This window comes from Salvelinus alpinus, chromosome 17 (assembly GCF_045679555.1).
Source record: "Salvelinus alpinus chromosome 17, SLU_Salpinus.1, whole genome shotgun sequence".
Classification (NCBI taxonomy): Eukaryota; Metazoa; Chordata; class Actinopteri; order Salmoniformes; family Salmonidae; genus Salvelinus; species Salvelinus alpinus.
In genome coordinates this window covers 44,456,409-44,471,541 of record NC_092102.1, presented here as the reverse complement: position 1 = coordinate 44,471,541, position 15,133 = coordinate 44,456,409, and the positions used below count along the sequence as shown (strand labels likewise).

Here is a 15,133-nt window from a genome sequence, read left to right as displayed (position 1 = left end):
AATGTCTGTTAACAAGAGGAAGTGTTGTATTGGCATGACAGGAAGTGGCTTGCACAAACTCTTGTTACCAGATTCAGGCCGGTTGACCTCCCACGTAGCAACCACCACAAGCCTGACTCATCTGTGATAGCTGTACGGTGATGCATCGTAGATCTTACGTTAGACTTAAGCATAATCACAGTAAGCACATTCACCCTCACCAAGTTTCATGTGCTGCACTGGCCACCTATATGGATCAACTTGTAGGCCTACCTCCAATGTGAATACCTCTGACCTGTTACTATGAGCTTAATACACAATCAAATGTTTTGTGCCAAAGTTCCACTTCCACAAACTTACTGTAATATTTACCTGTCCCTTTTGTCTTAGCATTGATGACCAGGTTGTTACTTGAAATACCCACATTGCACTGTGGTAAATCAACATCAACCTCACGTAATAGGAAACTATTGAGCGTTTCGACAGGAAGAAGCCTGATACCCGTGTTCTATCACCCCTATTGATGTATTTCAGGTTGTTATTGTAAAAGATCATGTGGTATCAATGACTTACCTGGTTAAATAAAGGCAAAATAAACAAATGAATAAAATAACCCTGTTATTCACTTTGAATAACACAGCAATGCTTATTTTCACTACAATTTCATAAACATTAGACAATTCGCCCACAGCGACTGTTATTCACTTTTGCACTGTGGAGACACTGTGATGAAATGAGAAAATACTTGCAATAGGGCTCTTACATTTGACATAGTATATTATTCACTCAATGGTTGTATTGTTGTAATTGTGGACATTGGTCCCTTGTTGCTGTAGAGAAAATAATAGCCAACTTAAAATTCACATTTGAGGTTAGTGTGCTCTCCTTGGAGGTTACACAAAGCCAGTGGCACTGAGTCTGCAGGGGTGAGGCAGCCTTGAATGTTGTGTGTGTTCGTGTGCGTGTGCGTGTGCGTGTGCGTGTGTGGAAATGAGGGTATGAGAGTATGAGTGGGTGGGTGGGTAGAGAGGAAGCGGTGGAGAGGTAGAAAAAAGGAAGAAAAAAAAGATTGTCTCATAAGCTTCCCTAAAGCCAAGCGGTAAAGAGTCAAACCTGCCTGCGTCTGTGCTGCTGGCTCATCTGGACTGAGACCTTGGTCCAACACACATCCACACAGTACACAGGAGCACAAGGAGAGAGGCGATAACCGAGGGCCAACTTCGATTGCAGTCCCCTTGCGCTGGTGAGTTACCTGCTGGGCCTATCTCATTGACAGTGTGATGGTGACGACCAAGAGGCACCTGCATACTGTACTGTATGCCTGCAGATAAACTACAGATTGTCTTCAGCTTGTTATAATGTTTACCCCGTCATCATATCACTTGGAATTAACGTCACTTTTTCGCTAAGAACATGGAAGACTCGCTGGTCAGTCTGAGGCAGCGTTTCAGCCCAGCTGATGCATGATTTCAGCTCAATCTTCCATCATTACAGTACGGCGTACGGTTATGTTCGGAGCTTCCTGACCATATTGTTTTGTTGTGCTATACAGTGGGGAGAACAAGTATTTGATACACTGACAATTTTGCAGGTTTTCCTACTTACAAAGCATGTAGAGGTCTGTAATTTTTATCATAGGTACACTTCAACTGTGAGAGAAGGAATCTAAAACAAAAATCCAGAAAATCACATTGTATGATTTTTAAGTAATTAATTTGCATTTTATTGCATGACATAAGTATTTGATACATCAGAAAAGCAGAACTGAATATTTGGTACAGAAACCTTTGTTTGCAATTACAGAGATCATACGTTTCCTGTAGTTCTTGACCAGGTTTGCACACACTGCAGCAGGGATTTTGGCCCACTCCTCCATACAGACCTTCTCCAGATCCTTCAGGTTTACGGGGCTGTCGCTGGGCAATACGGACTTTCGGCTCCCTCCAAAGATTTTCTATTGGGTTCAGGTCTGGAGACTGGCTAGGCCACTCCAGGACCTTGAGATGCTTCTTACGGAGCCACTCCTTAGTTGCCCTGGCTGTGTGTTTCGGGTCGTTGTCATGCTGGAAGACCCAGCCACGACCCATCTTCAATGCTCTTACTGAGGGAAGGAGGTTGTTGGTCAAGATCTCGCGATACATGGCCCCATCCATCCTCCCCTCAATACGGTGCAGTCGTCCTGTCCCCTTTGCAGAAAAGCATCCCCAAAGAATGATGTTTCCACCTCCATGCTTCACGGTTGGGATGGTGTTCTTGGGGTTGTACTCATCCTTCTATTCCTCCAAACACGGCGAGTGGAGTTTAGAGCAAAAAGCTCTATTTTTGTCTCATCAGACCACATGACCTTCTCCCATTCCTCCTCTGGATCATCCAGATGGTCATTGGCAAACTTCAGACGGGCCTGGACATGCGCTGGCTTGAGCAGGGGGACCTTGCGTGCGCTGCAGGATTTTAATCCATGACGGCGTAGTGTGTTACTAATGGTTTTCTTTGAGACTGTGGTCCCAGCTCTCTTCAGGTCATTGACCAGGTCCTGCCGTGTAGTTCTGGGCTGATCCCTCACATTCCTCATGATCATTGATGCCCCACGAGGTGAGATCTTGCATGGAGCCCCAGACCGAGGGTGATTGACCGTCATCTTGAACTTCTTCCATTTTCTAATAATTGTGCCAACAGTTGTTGCCTTCTCACCAAGCTGCTTGGCTATTGTCCTGTAGCCCATCCCAGCCTTGTACAGGTCTACAATTTATCCCTGATGTCCTTACACAGCTCTCTGGTCTTGGCCATTGTGGAGAGGTTGGAGTCTGTTTGATTGAGTGTGTGGACAGGTGTCTTTTATACAGGTAACGAGTTCAAACAGGTGCAGTTAATACAGGTAATGAGTGGAGAACAGGAGGGCTTCTTAAAGAAAAACTAACAGGTCTGTGAGAGCCGGAATTCTTACTGGTTGGTAGGTGATCAAATACTTATGTCATGCAATAAAATGCAAATTAATTACTTAAAAATCATACAATGTGATTTTCTGGATTTTTGTTTTAGATTCCGTCTCTCACAGTTGAAGTGTACCTATGATAAAAATGACAGACCTCTACATGCTTTGTAAGTAGGAAAACCTGCAAAATCGGCAGTGTATCAAATACTTGTTCTCCCCACTGTATGTAATAATTAGAAACTGGGTGGTTCGAGACCTGAATGCTGATTGGCCTGCAGCTGTGGTATATCAGACCGCATATCACGGGTATGACAAAACATGTATTTTTACTGCTCTAATTATGTTGACAACCAGTTTATAATATAAATAAGTCACCTGGGGGGGGTTTGTGGTATGTCAAATCAAATCAAATCAAATGTTATTGGTCACATACACGTGATTAGCAGATGTTATTGTGGGTGTAGCGAAATGCTTGTGCTTCTAGCTCTGACAGTGCAGCAATATCTAACAAGTAGTATGTAACAATTACACAACATATACCCAATACACACAAATCTAAGTAAAGGAATGGAATTAAGAATATATAAATATATGGACGAGCAATGTCAGAGCAGCATAGACTAAGATACAGTAGAATAGGATAGAATACAGTATATACATATGAGATGGGTAATGCAAGATATGTAGACATTATTAAAGTGACTAGTGTTCCATTTATTAATGTGGCCAGTGATTTCAAGTCTGTGTATATAGGCAGCAGCCTCTATGTGCTAGTGATGGCTGTTTAACAGTCTGATGGCCTTGAGATAGAAGCTGTTTTTCAGTCTCTCGGTCCCAGCTTTGATGCACCTGAACTGGCCTCGCCTTCTGGATGATAACGGGGTGAGCATATGGCCAATATACCACGGCTAAGAGCTGTATCCAGGCACTCCGTGTTGCATCGTGGTTAAGAACAGCCATTAGCCGTGGTATATTGGCCATATACCACAGCCCCTCGGGCCTTATTGCTTAACTATAAATAAACACATCACCTCTTCATCATTTAATATTCTAATACTCACTGAAGTCTTTATTTCTATTCTATTTCTATAATGTTTTTGAGCTCATATCAAACTTGAAAGCTATTTACAGTGCCTTCAGAAAGTATTCTCCTTTTGCCTCAAAATCGATTACGTTGATGTTTTTTTCTCACCCATCTACTCACAATACCCCATAATAACAAAGTGAAAACATATTTTTAGAAATGTTGGCAAATTTAGAAAGAGTCAATACATTGTAGAAGCACCTTTGGCAGTGATTACAGCTGTGAGTCTTTCTGAGTAAATCTCTAAGAGTTTTACACACCTGGATTGTGCAACATTTGTCCATTATTCTTTTCAAAATTCTTAAACCTCTGTCAAATTCGTTGTTGATCTTTTGCATTTTCAGGTCTTGCCATAGATTTTCAAGTAGATTTACCTGTACGTCAAAACTGTAACTCAGCCATTCAGGAACATTCACTGTATTCACAGCCATTAAACTCTGTGACTGTTTTAAAGTCACCTTTGGCTCATAGCAATTGAGTCAGGAAGGACGCCTGTATCTTTGTAGTGACTGGGTCACTGACAAAAGGAATATTCAATGTCTGATTTTTTTTTTACCCATCTACCAATAGATGACCTTTGTGAGACATTGGAAAACCTCCCTGATCTTTGTGGTTGAATCTGTGTTTGAAATTCACTGCTCGACTGAGGGACCTTACAGATAATTGGATGTGTGGGGTACAGAGATGAGGTAGTCATTCAAAAATCATGTTACACAATATTATTGCACACAGAGTCCATGCAACTTATTATATGACTTGTTAAGCACATCTTCACTCCTGAACGTACTTAGGCTTGCTATAACAAAGGGGTTGAATACTTATTGACTCAAGACATTTAATTTTTTCATTTTTCATTCATTTGTAAATAATAATAATAATAATGAAAAACACTATTCCACTTTGACATTATGGGGTGTTGTGTAAATTCAGGCTGTAATACAACAATATTTGGAAAAAGTCAAGGGGTGTGAATACTTTCATAAGGCACTGTACTTATCTGAGAATATTTATATTTAGTTTTTTGGTACATTATTTATTTCTGTCATACAATCCCGCTTCAAGGACTTCATCAGAAAATATACAATATGCAAACGTTTATGTTAGTATGATGAATAAATCATTGCATATTTGCAGCTGCCTTGAGCCTGGAGTCACTGAGGAATGACTCTACTGAATCACCTATTGACAACAAAAAACCAGCTTTACAATACCAGCTTTACAACACCAGCTTTACAATATTCTCCCCCTTCTTTTCCCTCCAGGAGCTTCTCAGTGATTGATCCTCTCTCACGTTTAGACATGTGCACCTGAAGCCAGAGAAGAGGCTAGCTGCTAACATACTGAGTCACTGTGTCAAAAAGACTGCATGTCTGTGCCTGCTCACTCTCTACTTCTCACGGTGTTATTCTCTCTCCCTCTCTCACTCTCTACTTCTCACTGTGTTACTCTCTCTCTCCCTCTCTCACTCTACTTCTCACTGTGTTACTCTCTCTCTCCCTCTCTCACTCTCTACTTCTCACTGTGTTATTCTCTCTCCCTCTCTCACTCTCTACTTCTCACTGTGTTACTCTCTCTCTCCCTCTCTCACTCTCTACTTCTCACTGTGTTACTCTCTCTCTCCCTCTCTCTCTTTCTGTTTCTCACTGTGGTTGGTTCATGTCGATGGCAGACATTTCATTTGGTTTAGGATTACTCTGACATATTGACAGACCAGGATTCAGGTATGGATAGATCCTAGTTTAGCGACAATCAGGCAACAAAGGAGAGAAATTATGTCTGATGATCTGAAGAAAAAAAAAGTTTAGTCAATGGTGTTTCTCTATTGCGTGTCATGTGTTGTGAATGTCAGTTTCAGGGGATGTGAGATCTTTCATAAACTGCTGTTCTTTTGACAAGAAGAGTTGACAAGTAGGGTGAAATATTTTAAATTCCATCTGAATTGAATTACTGTTTTAGTGTGTTTACTGTGTAGGCATAATGAGGAAATAATGTGATCTCTCCCTCTCCCTCTCTCCCTCTCTCCCTCTCTCCCTCTCCCTCTCCCTCTCCCTCTCCCTCTCCCTCTCCCTCTCCCTCTCCCTCTCCCTCTATCCCTCTATCCCTCTCTCCCTCTCTCCATCTCTCCCTCTCTCCATCTCCATCTCTCCCTCTCCCTCTCTCTCCCACTCCCCCGCTTTATTCTTCTCCATCTCTCCCTCCCTCCCCTTCTCCCTCTCTCCCCCCAACTCCCTCCATCCCTCTCTCCCTCTCCCTCTCCATCTCGTTCTCTCTCTCTCCCCCCCTCCCTCTCTCTCTCTCCCTCCCTACCTCCCCCCTTTCTCTCTCCCCCCCTCTCTACCTCCCTCTCTCTCTCCCTCCCCCCCCCCTCTCTCTCTCTCTCTCCCTCCCTCTCTGTCTCTCTCTGTCTCTCTCTCTCTCTCTCTCTTGGGATTGTTTTCACTCAATTCAACCAGTAATTCAACACAGCACCATGAGTGAGTCAGTAGAATCCACATCATCACCATCATCACACCCTGTGGACAAAGACCAGTCAGCCTCCTGCCCTGCTGCCACAGCCCCTCGCAGACCAGTCCGGCTCCAGGAGAGGTACACACATCCATGATATTCAACTCACAGTACTGTCATCATGGCCATGATAAACTACAGTACCAGTCAAACGTTTGGACACACCTACTCATTCAAGGGTTTTCTTTATTTTAAAATTTTTTACATTGTAGAATAATAGTGAAGAAATCAAAACGATGAAATAACACACATGGAATCATGCAGTAACCAAAAAAGTGTTAAACAAATCAAAATATATTTTATGATAAACTATAAGTGATACATTACGTAAATGCAAATAGAGTCCCTGATCGTTTTGTCCTCTCTGTGGTTCCAATCATCCTCAGACGGGGATCCAATGTGTCCCTGGTGCTGGGCGTGAGCAGTCTCAGTCTGGAAGCAGTGGAGACCCTATGCTCCATCTCCACTCCCAGAGAGACCATCCTCCACCTGCTGAGGACCTCAACACGCCCTCTGACCCCCTCTCAGCTGCAGGAGGCGTCTGAAGAGACCAGCAGGCTGAACTCAGAGTACCAGGTCGGTATCTACTGTAACTGTTACTATATGCAGACAATTGACTGCATGCAGGATCAAGTTGAATCCGGACCTTAAGCCTGTCCGTTCTTTCCAACAGAAAATTCCTCCAAACTTTGTGAACCCTTCAGAGCTGGATATTCCCGGACGGGCTTTAAAAGACAGATACAAGACCATACTGCCAAGTGAGTGACTAGGGAAAATTGATAAGCATAAGTTGATAAATGCTGAAACACAATGGCACCCAGGCAATATAATAAACAATGTATAAACTATAATCATGTTTAACCAGATCCTGAGACCCGTGTGTGTCTGAGGAACCACGCAGCAGAGGAGGGGGGTGAGACTGAGAGATACATCAACGCAAACTACATAAAGGTTAGAACCACCTGTAATTAAGAGGGTCATTGGTTTTTATTTGTATTTAAGTTATGCAGACTTAAAGTCATTCTAGACCTTATGGGGATGAAGAAGTGTAAGTAGGTGAACATGAAGTCATACAAAAAGGTCATAAAAATGTATATAAAAGGTTGTGTGAAAGTATAGCATACGCATTGCACAGTGGATGTTAAGGATGTGGAGTGATACAGTTGGTTTACGTGGGTGTATCATGATGTCAACCAAGGAAACCCACAGGAAGTCAAAGTGGAAATGACACAGCCCCATATCTTGATGTCGCCCACGCAGGGTTACAACGGTGCACCTAGCGCCTACATCGCCACCCAGGGCCCCATGCTCAACACCGTGCATGACTTCTGGGAAATGGTGTGGCAGGAGAGATCCACCTCCATTGTCATGATCACCAAGCTGAAGGAGAAGAAAGAGGTGAAATCCCATCCTGCTTCCATTTCTCTCCTAACCTCTAAAAGTCTAAGCCGTTGTGGGGGGGGGGGGGGGGGGGATTCTACTAAGCTAACATGTGGAATACTTTTAAGGTTGTTAAAATAATTCCATATTTTAGCTTAGTAGAACACCCCCCCTTTAGCTATTTCATTTAGTTCATTTAGCTGTTTATCCCTTTATGTAAAACAATAAATATATATATATACAGTTGAAGTCGGAAGTTTACATACACCTTAGCCAAATACATTTAAACTCAATTTTTCACAATTCCTGACATTTAATCCTAGTAAAAAGACCCTGTCTTAAGTCAGTTAGGATCACCACTTTATTTTAAGAATGTGAAATGTCAGAATAATAGTAGAGAGAATGACTTATTTCAGCTTTTATTTCTTTCATCACATTCCCAGTGGGTCAGAAGTTTACATACAGTCAATTAGAATTTGGTAGCATTGCCTTTAAATTGTTTAACTTGGGTCAAACATTTTGGGTAGCCTTCCACAAGCTTCCCACAATAAGTTGGGTGAATTTTGGCCCATTCCTCCTGACAGAGCTCAGGTTAGTAGGCCTCCTTGCTCACACACGCTTTTTCAGTTCTGCCCACAAATTTTCTATGGGATTGAGGTCAGGGCTTTGTGATGGCCACTCCAATACCTTGACTTTGTTGTCCTTAAGCCATTTTGCCACAACTTTGGAAGTATGCTTGGGGTCATTGTCCATTTGGAAGACCCATTTGCGACCAAGCTTTAAATTCCTGACTGATGTCTTGAGATGTTGCTTCAATAAATCCACGTAATTTTCCTCCCTCATGATGCCATCTATTTTGTGAAGTGCACCAGTCCCTCCTGCAGCAAAGCACCCCCACAACATGATGCTGCCACCCCCGTGCTTCACTGTTGGGATGGTGTTCTTCGGCTTGCAAGCCGCCCCTTTTTTCCTCCAAGCATAACGATGGTCATTATGGCCAAACAGTTATATTTTTGTTTCATCAGACCAGAGGACATTTCTCCAAAAAGTACAATCTTTGTCCCCATGTGCAGTTGCAAACCGTAGTCTGGCTTTTTTATGGCGGTTTTGGAGCAGTGGCTTCTTCCTTGCTTAGCGGCCTTTCAGGTTATATCGATATAGGACTTGTTTTACTGTGGATATAGATACTTTTGTACCTGTTTCCTCCAGCAACTTCACAAGGTCCTTTGCTGTTGTTCTGGGATTGATTTGCACTTTTTGCACCAAAGTACGTTCATCTCTAGGAGACAGAACGCGTCTCCTTCCTGAGTGGTATGACGGCTGCGTGGTCCCATGGTGTTTATACTTGCGTATTATTGTTTGTGCAGATGAACGTGGTACCTTCAGGCATTTGGAAATTGCTCCCAAGGATGAACCAGACTTGTGGAGGTCTACAATTTTTTTTCTGAGGTCATGGCGGATTTCTTTTGATTTTCCCATGATGTCAAGCAAAGAGGCACTGAGTTTGAAGGTAGAAATACATCCACATGTACACCTCCAATTGACTCAAATGATGTCAATTAGCCTATCAGAAGCTTCTAAAGCCATGACATAATTTTCTGGAATTTCCCAAGTTGTTTAAAGGCACAGTCAACTTAGTGTATGTAAACTTCTGACCCACTGGAATTGTGATACAGTGAATTATAAGTGAAATAATCTGTCTGTAAACAATTGTTGGAAATATTACTTGTGTCATGCACAAAGTAGATGTCCTAACCGACTTGCCAAATCTATAGTTTGTTAACAGAAAATTTGTGGAGTGGTTGGAAAACTAGTTTTCCAACGTAAGTGTATGTAATCTCCGACTTCAACTGTATATATATATACATATATACATTTTTGGGGGGATAAAATATTGAAATTGGCCTTTCCTACTAAAGCCCATAGAAACACATTGAATAAAACATCAATAAATGGCAACAAAGACAGTCAAAAAATGTATCATAAGGAATAAGGTTTGTGAGAGTCTTATCTTTCTGTAGAGTGATCCTATTAATTTGCATGGACGTTTTCGTGAGAAGAGCAATTTTCAGGATGTCTCATGGTCTGACAAACACGGCTGTAGCTCGGCCACCTTCCACCACAGATGTGGAAGGCCGACATAGGCGGATGCCGTGGATTGAGACGCACAGCCCATGTAAAAACAGATATCTCTAGATTAAACTGGCGGATTTTGATGGGGATTTTTTTATTATGTTTCTTAGATTGATGCACGGGTGTGTCAATAAACTCTAATCTCCTAAAGGGTTTCCTTTTACAGACCCATTGGTGGTAAAGCAGAGATGGTTTATAAAATCCTTGTAAGAGACTTTGGTTCATGTCTGAAGTCTACAGAAAGTGTGTTCTGTGTTTCAGAAGTGTGAGCTTTACTGGCCAGAGAAGGAGGGCAGTTATGGCAGATTTGAGCTCAGAGTGGCCATTGTGAAAGAATGTGATGGCTACACAATTCGAGACATAATTATTCAGGTGAGATAGTAGGTTGTTGTTGTCTGAACATCTCATAATGCCAGTCAAAGCTCTGGGTTACACCAGTTTCAGAACTTCAAAACTTCTGAATGAATGAAGGGATGGATGGATGAATGAATGAAGGGATGGATCGATAAATGAATGAAGGGATGGATGGATGGATGAATGAATGAATGTAGGGATGGATGGATGGATGAATTAATGAAGGGATGGATGGATCGATGAATGAAAGGATGGATGGATAAATGAAGGGATGGATGGATGGATGGATGGATGGATGGATGGATGGATGGATGGATGGATGGATGGATGGATGGATGGATGGATGGATGGATGGATGGATGTAGGGATGGATGGATGAATTAATGAAGGGATGGATGGATGGATGGATAAATGAAGGAATCGATGGATGAGTGAAGGGATGGATGGATGGATGGATGTAGGGATGGATGGATGAATTAATGAAGGGATGGATGGATGGATAAATGAAGGGATGGATGGATGGATAAATGAAGGGATGGATGGATGAATGAGGGGATGGATGATGAACGAAGGGACAGATGGATGGATAAATGAAGGGATGGATGGATGGATGAATTAATTAATGAAGGGATGGATGGATGGATAAATGAAGGGATGGACTGATGAATGAAGGGATGGATAGATGGATGAATGAAGGGACGGATGAAGGAAGCAGTTAACTTACTAACAACAATGTGTCCTACAGGTGGGCTCAGAGAGCAGGCAGGTGAGGCACTACTGGTACTCCACATGGCCAGACCACCAGACTCCAGACTGCACTGGGCCTCTGCTCAGACTGGTGTCAGACGTGGAGGAACACAGGCAGTCCCACCCCAGCCTAGGAACCACCATCGTCCATTGCAGGTCCACATTAAAACAACCCTTAACACTGGCTCTCATTAACACAACCCTTAACACGAGCTGTCATTAACTTTCACTTTGATACATGTGAGAGAACTAACATTGGCATATGTTATAGAATGTCCTTGATAAGAAAATAGTCCTAATTGAACGGTTCTCGCTCCAGTGTGTTTATACAGTATATATACAAAAGTATGTGGACACCCTTAGTGGATTCAGCTATTTCAGCCACACCCGTTGCTGACAGGTGTATAAAATCGAGCAAACAGCCTTGCAATCTCCATAGACAAACATTGGCACTAGAATGGCCTTACTGAAGAGTTCAGTGACTTTCAATGTGGCATCGCCATAGGATGCTACCTTTCCAACAAGTCAGTTCGTAAAATGTCTGACCTGCTAGAGCTGCCCTGGTCAACTGTAAGTGCTGTTATTGTAAAGTGGAAACGTCTAGGAGCAACAACGGCTCAGCAGCGAAGTGGTAGACCACACAAGCTCACAGAATGGGAGTGCTGAATCACATAGCACGTAAAAATCGTCTGTCCTCGGTTGCAACACTCACTACCGAGGTTCCAAACTGCCTCTGGAAGCAACGTCAGCCCAAGAGCTTTTCGTTGGGAGCTTCATGAAATGGGTGTCCATGGCCGAGCAGCCGCACACAAGCCTAAGATCACCATGTGCAATGCCAAACATCGGCTGGAGTGGTGTAAAGCTTGCCACCATTGGACTCTGGAGCAGTGGAAACACGTTCAATGGAGTGATAAATCACGCTTCACCACCTGGCAGTCCGACGGACAAATCTGGGTTTAGTGGATGCCAGGAGAACGCTACCTGCCCGAATGCATAGCGCCAGTTGTAAAGTTTGCTGGAGGAGGAATAATGGTCTGGGGCTGTTTTTCATGGTTCAGGCTAGGCCCCTTAGTTCCAGTGAAGGGAAATCTTAATGCTACAGCATACAATGACATTCTAGATTATTCTGTGCTTCCAACTTTGTGGCAACAGTTTGGGGAAGGCCCTTTCCTATTTCAACATGACAATGCCCCCGTGCACAAAGAGAGATCCATACAGAAATGGTTTCTTGAGATCAGTGTGGAAGAACTTGACTGGCCTGCACAGAGCCTTGACCTCAACCCAATCGATCACATTTGGGATGAATTATAATGTCGACTGCAAGCCAGGCCTAACCTCCCAACATCAGTGCCCAACCTCACTAATGCGCTTGTGCCTGAATGGAAGCAAGTCCCCTCAGCAATGTTTCCAACATCTGGTGGAAAGCTTTCCCAGAAGATTGGAGGCTGTTATATCAGCAAAAGGAGGACCAACTCCATATTAATGCCCATGATTTTGGAAGGAGATGTTCGACGAGCAGGAGTCCACATACGTTTGGTAAAGTAGTCTATGTCATGACACTTAAGGGAGGCTCCATTTCACATACCATGTCAGTCAGAATTAAATTCTTACAATTATGATTTACCGTGACTAGCTTGAGTTCACTTACTGACGACAAAGGTGACTGCTATGGATTTAATTTTGTGTTGTGTTCAATACGTGTATGTACTGCATGTGGACTGTGTATTGCAGGCAAATACTGTAGCAGAGACTGGAGAATAGATACATGTCCTTTCCAACAAGTCAGTTCGTCAAATTTCTGTTCTGCTAATTTAGGACCGCTTTCTGGAGTCTCTTTGGATTTCCAATGTCTCCGTCACGTGTTTCTCTGTCTGTGTGTTCATAACAAAGGCCCCTGTGTAGGCTGCCTTCACGTTCCTTTCACATTTTAAAAAGGTGTGAATAGTAGAACAAGTTGCCAGGAGGATCAGGTTAGAGTCAGACAGTGCTTTTATGCTGTGACTCGATCTGACTTCATTTGTCATATGCTCTCCATTACAGTGCAGGGATTGGTAGAACAGGTTGTTTCATCGCCAGCAGCATTGGATGCCTGCAGTTAAAACACACCAGTAAGGCTGACGTGCTTGGAATCGTCTGCAAGCTACGCCTCGACAGGTACTAGATACTACACACTGCCCTGCTGCTGCCCTGCAGCTGGTAGTAAAGTGCCAAGCATGTTTCATCAAAACTCTGTTTCTATCAAGTAAACTATCAAGTGAGCACCTTGCTTCAAACAACGCATTTGAAATTTGTCTTGAGTTATTTAAAAGGTGCTGTAGTCATAGGCATCTTAGCTTGGGGATGCTGCCCTGAAGAATGCTGCTCCTTCACTCTCTGCCGCTCTGTGTTGCTCTTGGGGTTTTAGGCTGGGTATCTGTAAAGCACTTTGTGACAACTACTGATGTAAAAAAAGGCTTTATAAAATAAATGTGATTGATTGATTGATTGTTTGTGTTGTCAGGGGTGGTATGATACAGACCAGTGAGCAGTACCAGTTCCTGTACCTCACCCTGGCCCAGTACAGCCGACAGCTGGTGAACACAGACTGTGGCTCAGAGAGCCCTGTCCTTGTCCCTATCCAGACCGGCAGTACTACAGGAGAAACGCGGTGACAGAGAAAGCCCAGCTGAAGCTCTGTCTTTCTGTATGGGAGAACAAGATTCTGGAACTATGTCTTTCTGTATGGGAGAACAAGATTCTGGAATTCTGTCTTTCTGTACGGGAGAACAAGCTTCTGGAATTCTGTCTTTCTGTATGGGAGAACAAGCTTCTGGAACTCTGTCTTTCTGTATGGGAGAACAAGCTTCTGGAACTCTGTCTTTCTGTATGGGAGAACAAGATTCTGGAACTCTGTCTTTCTGTATGGGAGAACAAGATTCTGGAACTCTGTCTTTCTGTATGGGAGAACAAGTTTCTGGAATTCTGTCTTTCTGTATGGGAGAACAAGCTTCTGGAATTGTCTTTCTGTATGGGAGAACAAGCTTCTGGAATTCTGTCTTTCTGTATGGGAGAACAAGCTTCTGGAATTCTGTCTTTCTGTATGGGAGAACAAGCTTCTGGAATTCTGTCTTTCTGTATGGGAGAACAAGCTTCTGGAATTCTGTCTTTCTGTATGGGAGAACAAGCTTCTGGAATTCCGTCTTTCTGTATGGGAGAACAAGATTCTGGAACTCTGTCTTTCTGTATGGGAGAACAAGCTTCTGGAACTCTGTCTTTCTGTATGGGAGAACAAGCTTCTGGAATTCCGTCTTTCTGTATGGGAGAACAAGCTTCTGGAATTCTGTCTTTCTGTATGGGAGAACAAGATTCTGGAACTCTGTCTTTCTGTATGGGAGAACAAGCTTCTGGAACTCTGTCTTTCTGTATGGGAGAACAAGCTTCTGGAATTCTGTCTTTCTGTATGGGAGAACAAGATTCTGGAACTCTGTCTTTCTGTATGGGAGAACAAGCTTCTGGAACTCTGCTCATGTGCTGTCTGTGGCAATCTCATCCCCTTGACTGTGACAGTTATTGTAGCATTTTTATGGGCACGTGGGACTGGTTGGAATTGTATTGAAATTCATGAATAATCATTTTGTCCATATTTGCTATCCTGATAATAAATATGTTATGCCCTTGGCTTTAATTAATTGCAGTCCACTTGACATTCTGAAGACAAAATACATACACATACCGTTCAAAAGTTTGGGGTCACTTAGAAATGTCCTTGTTTTTGAAAGAAAAGCACATTTTTTGTCCATTAAATGAACACAAAATTTATCAGAAATACAGTGTAGATATTTCTGATGTTGTAAATGAATATTGCAGCTGGAAACGGCTGCTTTTTAATGGAAAACACCAGTCTCAACGTCAACAGTGAAGAGATGACTCCGGCATGCTGGCCTTCTAGGCAGAGTTTCTCTGTCCACTGTCTGTGCTCTTTTGCCCATCTTAATCTATTATTTTCATTGGCCAGTCTGAGATATGGCTTTTTCTTTGCA

At 42.9% G+C, this 15,133-nt stretch overlaps 1 protein-coding gene across 4 annotated transcripts; it reads left to right on the top strand.

Annotated features, from left to right (window-relative positions):
• Window positions 1–1,051: 1,051 nt before the first annotated feature.
• Window positions 1,052–14,778, top strand: LOC139543009 (tyrosine-protein phosphatase non-receptor type 7-like). Of its 4 annotated transcripts, none has more exons than XM_071349079.1 (11): window positions 1,052–1,222; window positions 3,149–3,217; window positions 6,449–6,581; window positions 6,887–7,076; window positions 7,174–7,258; window positions 7,366–7,451; window positions 7,761–7,898; window positions 10,275–10,385; window positions 11,113–11,270; window positions 13,155–13,268; window positions 13,615–14,778. In XM_071349079.1, the coding sequence occupies exons 2-11, from the start codon at window positions 3,172–3,174 to the stop codon at window positions 13,763–13,765; spliced, it is 1,212 nt and encodes a 403-aa protein (XP_071205180.1). In that variant the 5' UTR covers window positions 1,052–1,222; window positions 3,149–3,171; the 3' UTR covers window positions 13,766–14,778. The 4 variants fall into 4 exon arrangements, with proteins under 4 accessions (XP_071205180.1, XP_071205181.1, XP_071205183.1 ...); XM_071349082.1 differs by lacking the exons at window positions 1,052–1,222; window positions 3,149–3,217 and adding exons at window positions 5,440–5,716; window positions 5,845–5,903; XM_071349080.1 differs by lacking the exon at window positions 3,149–3,217.
• The last annotated feature ends 355 nt before the right edge of the window (window positions 14,779–15,133 follow it).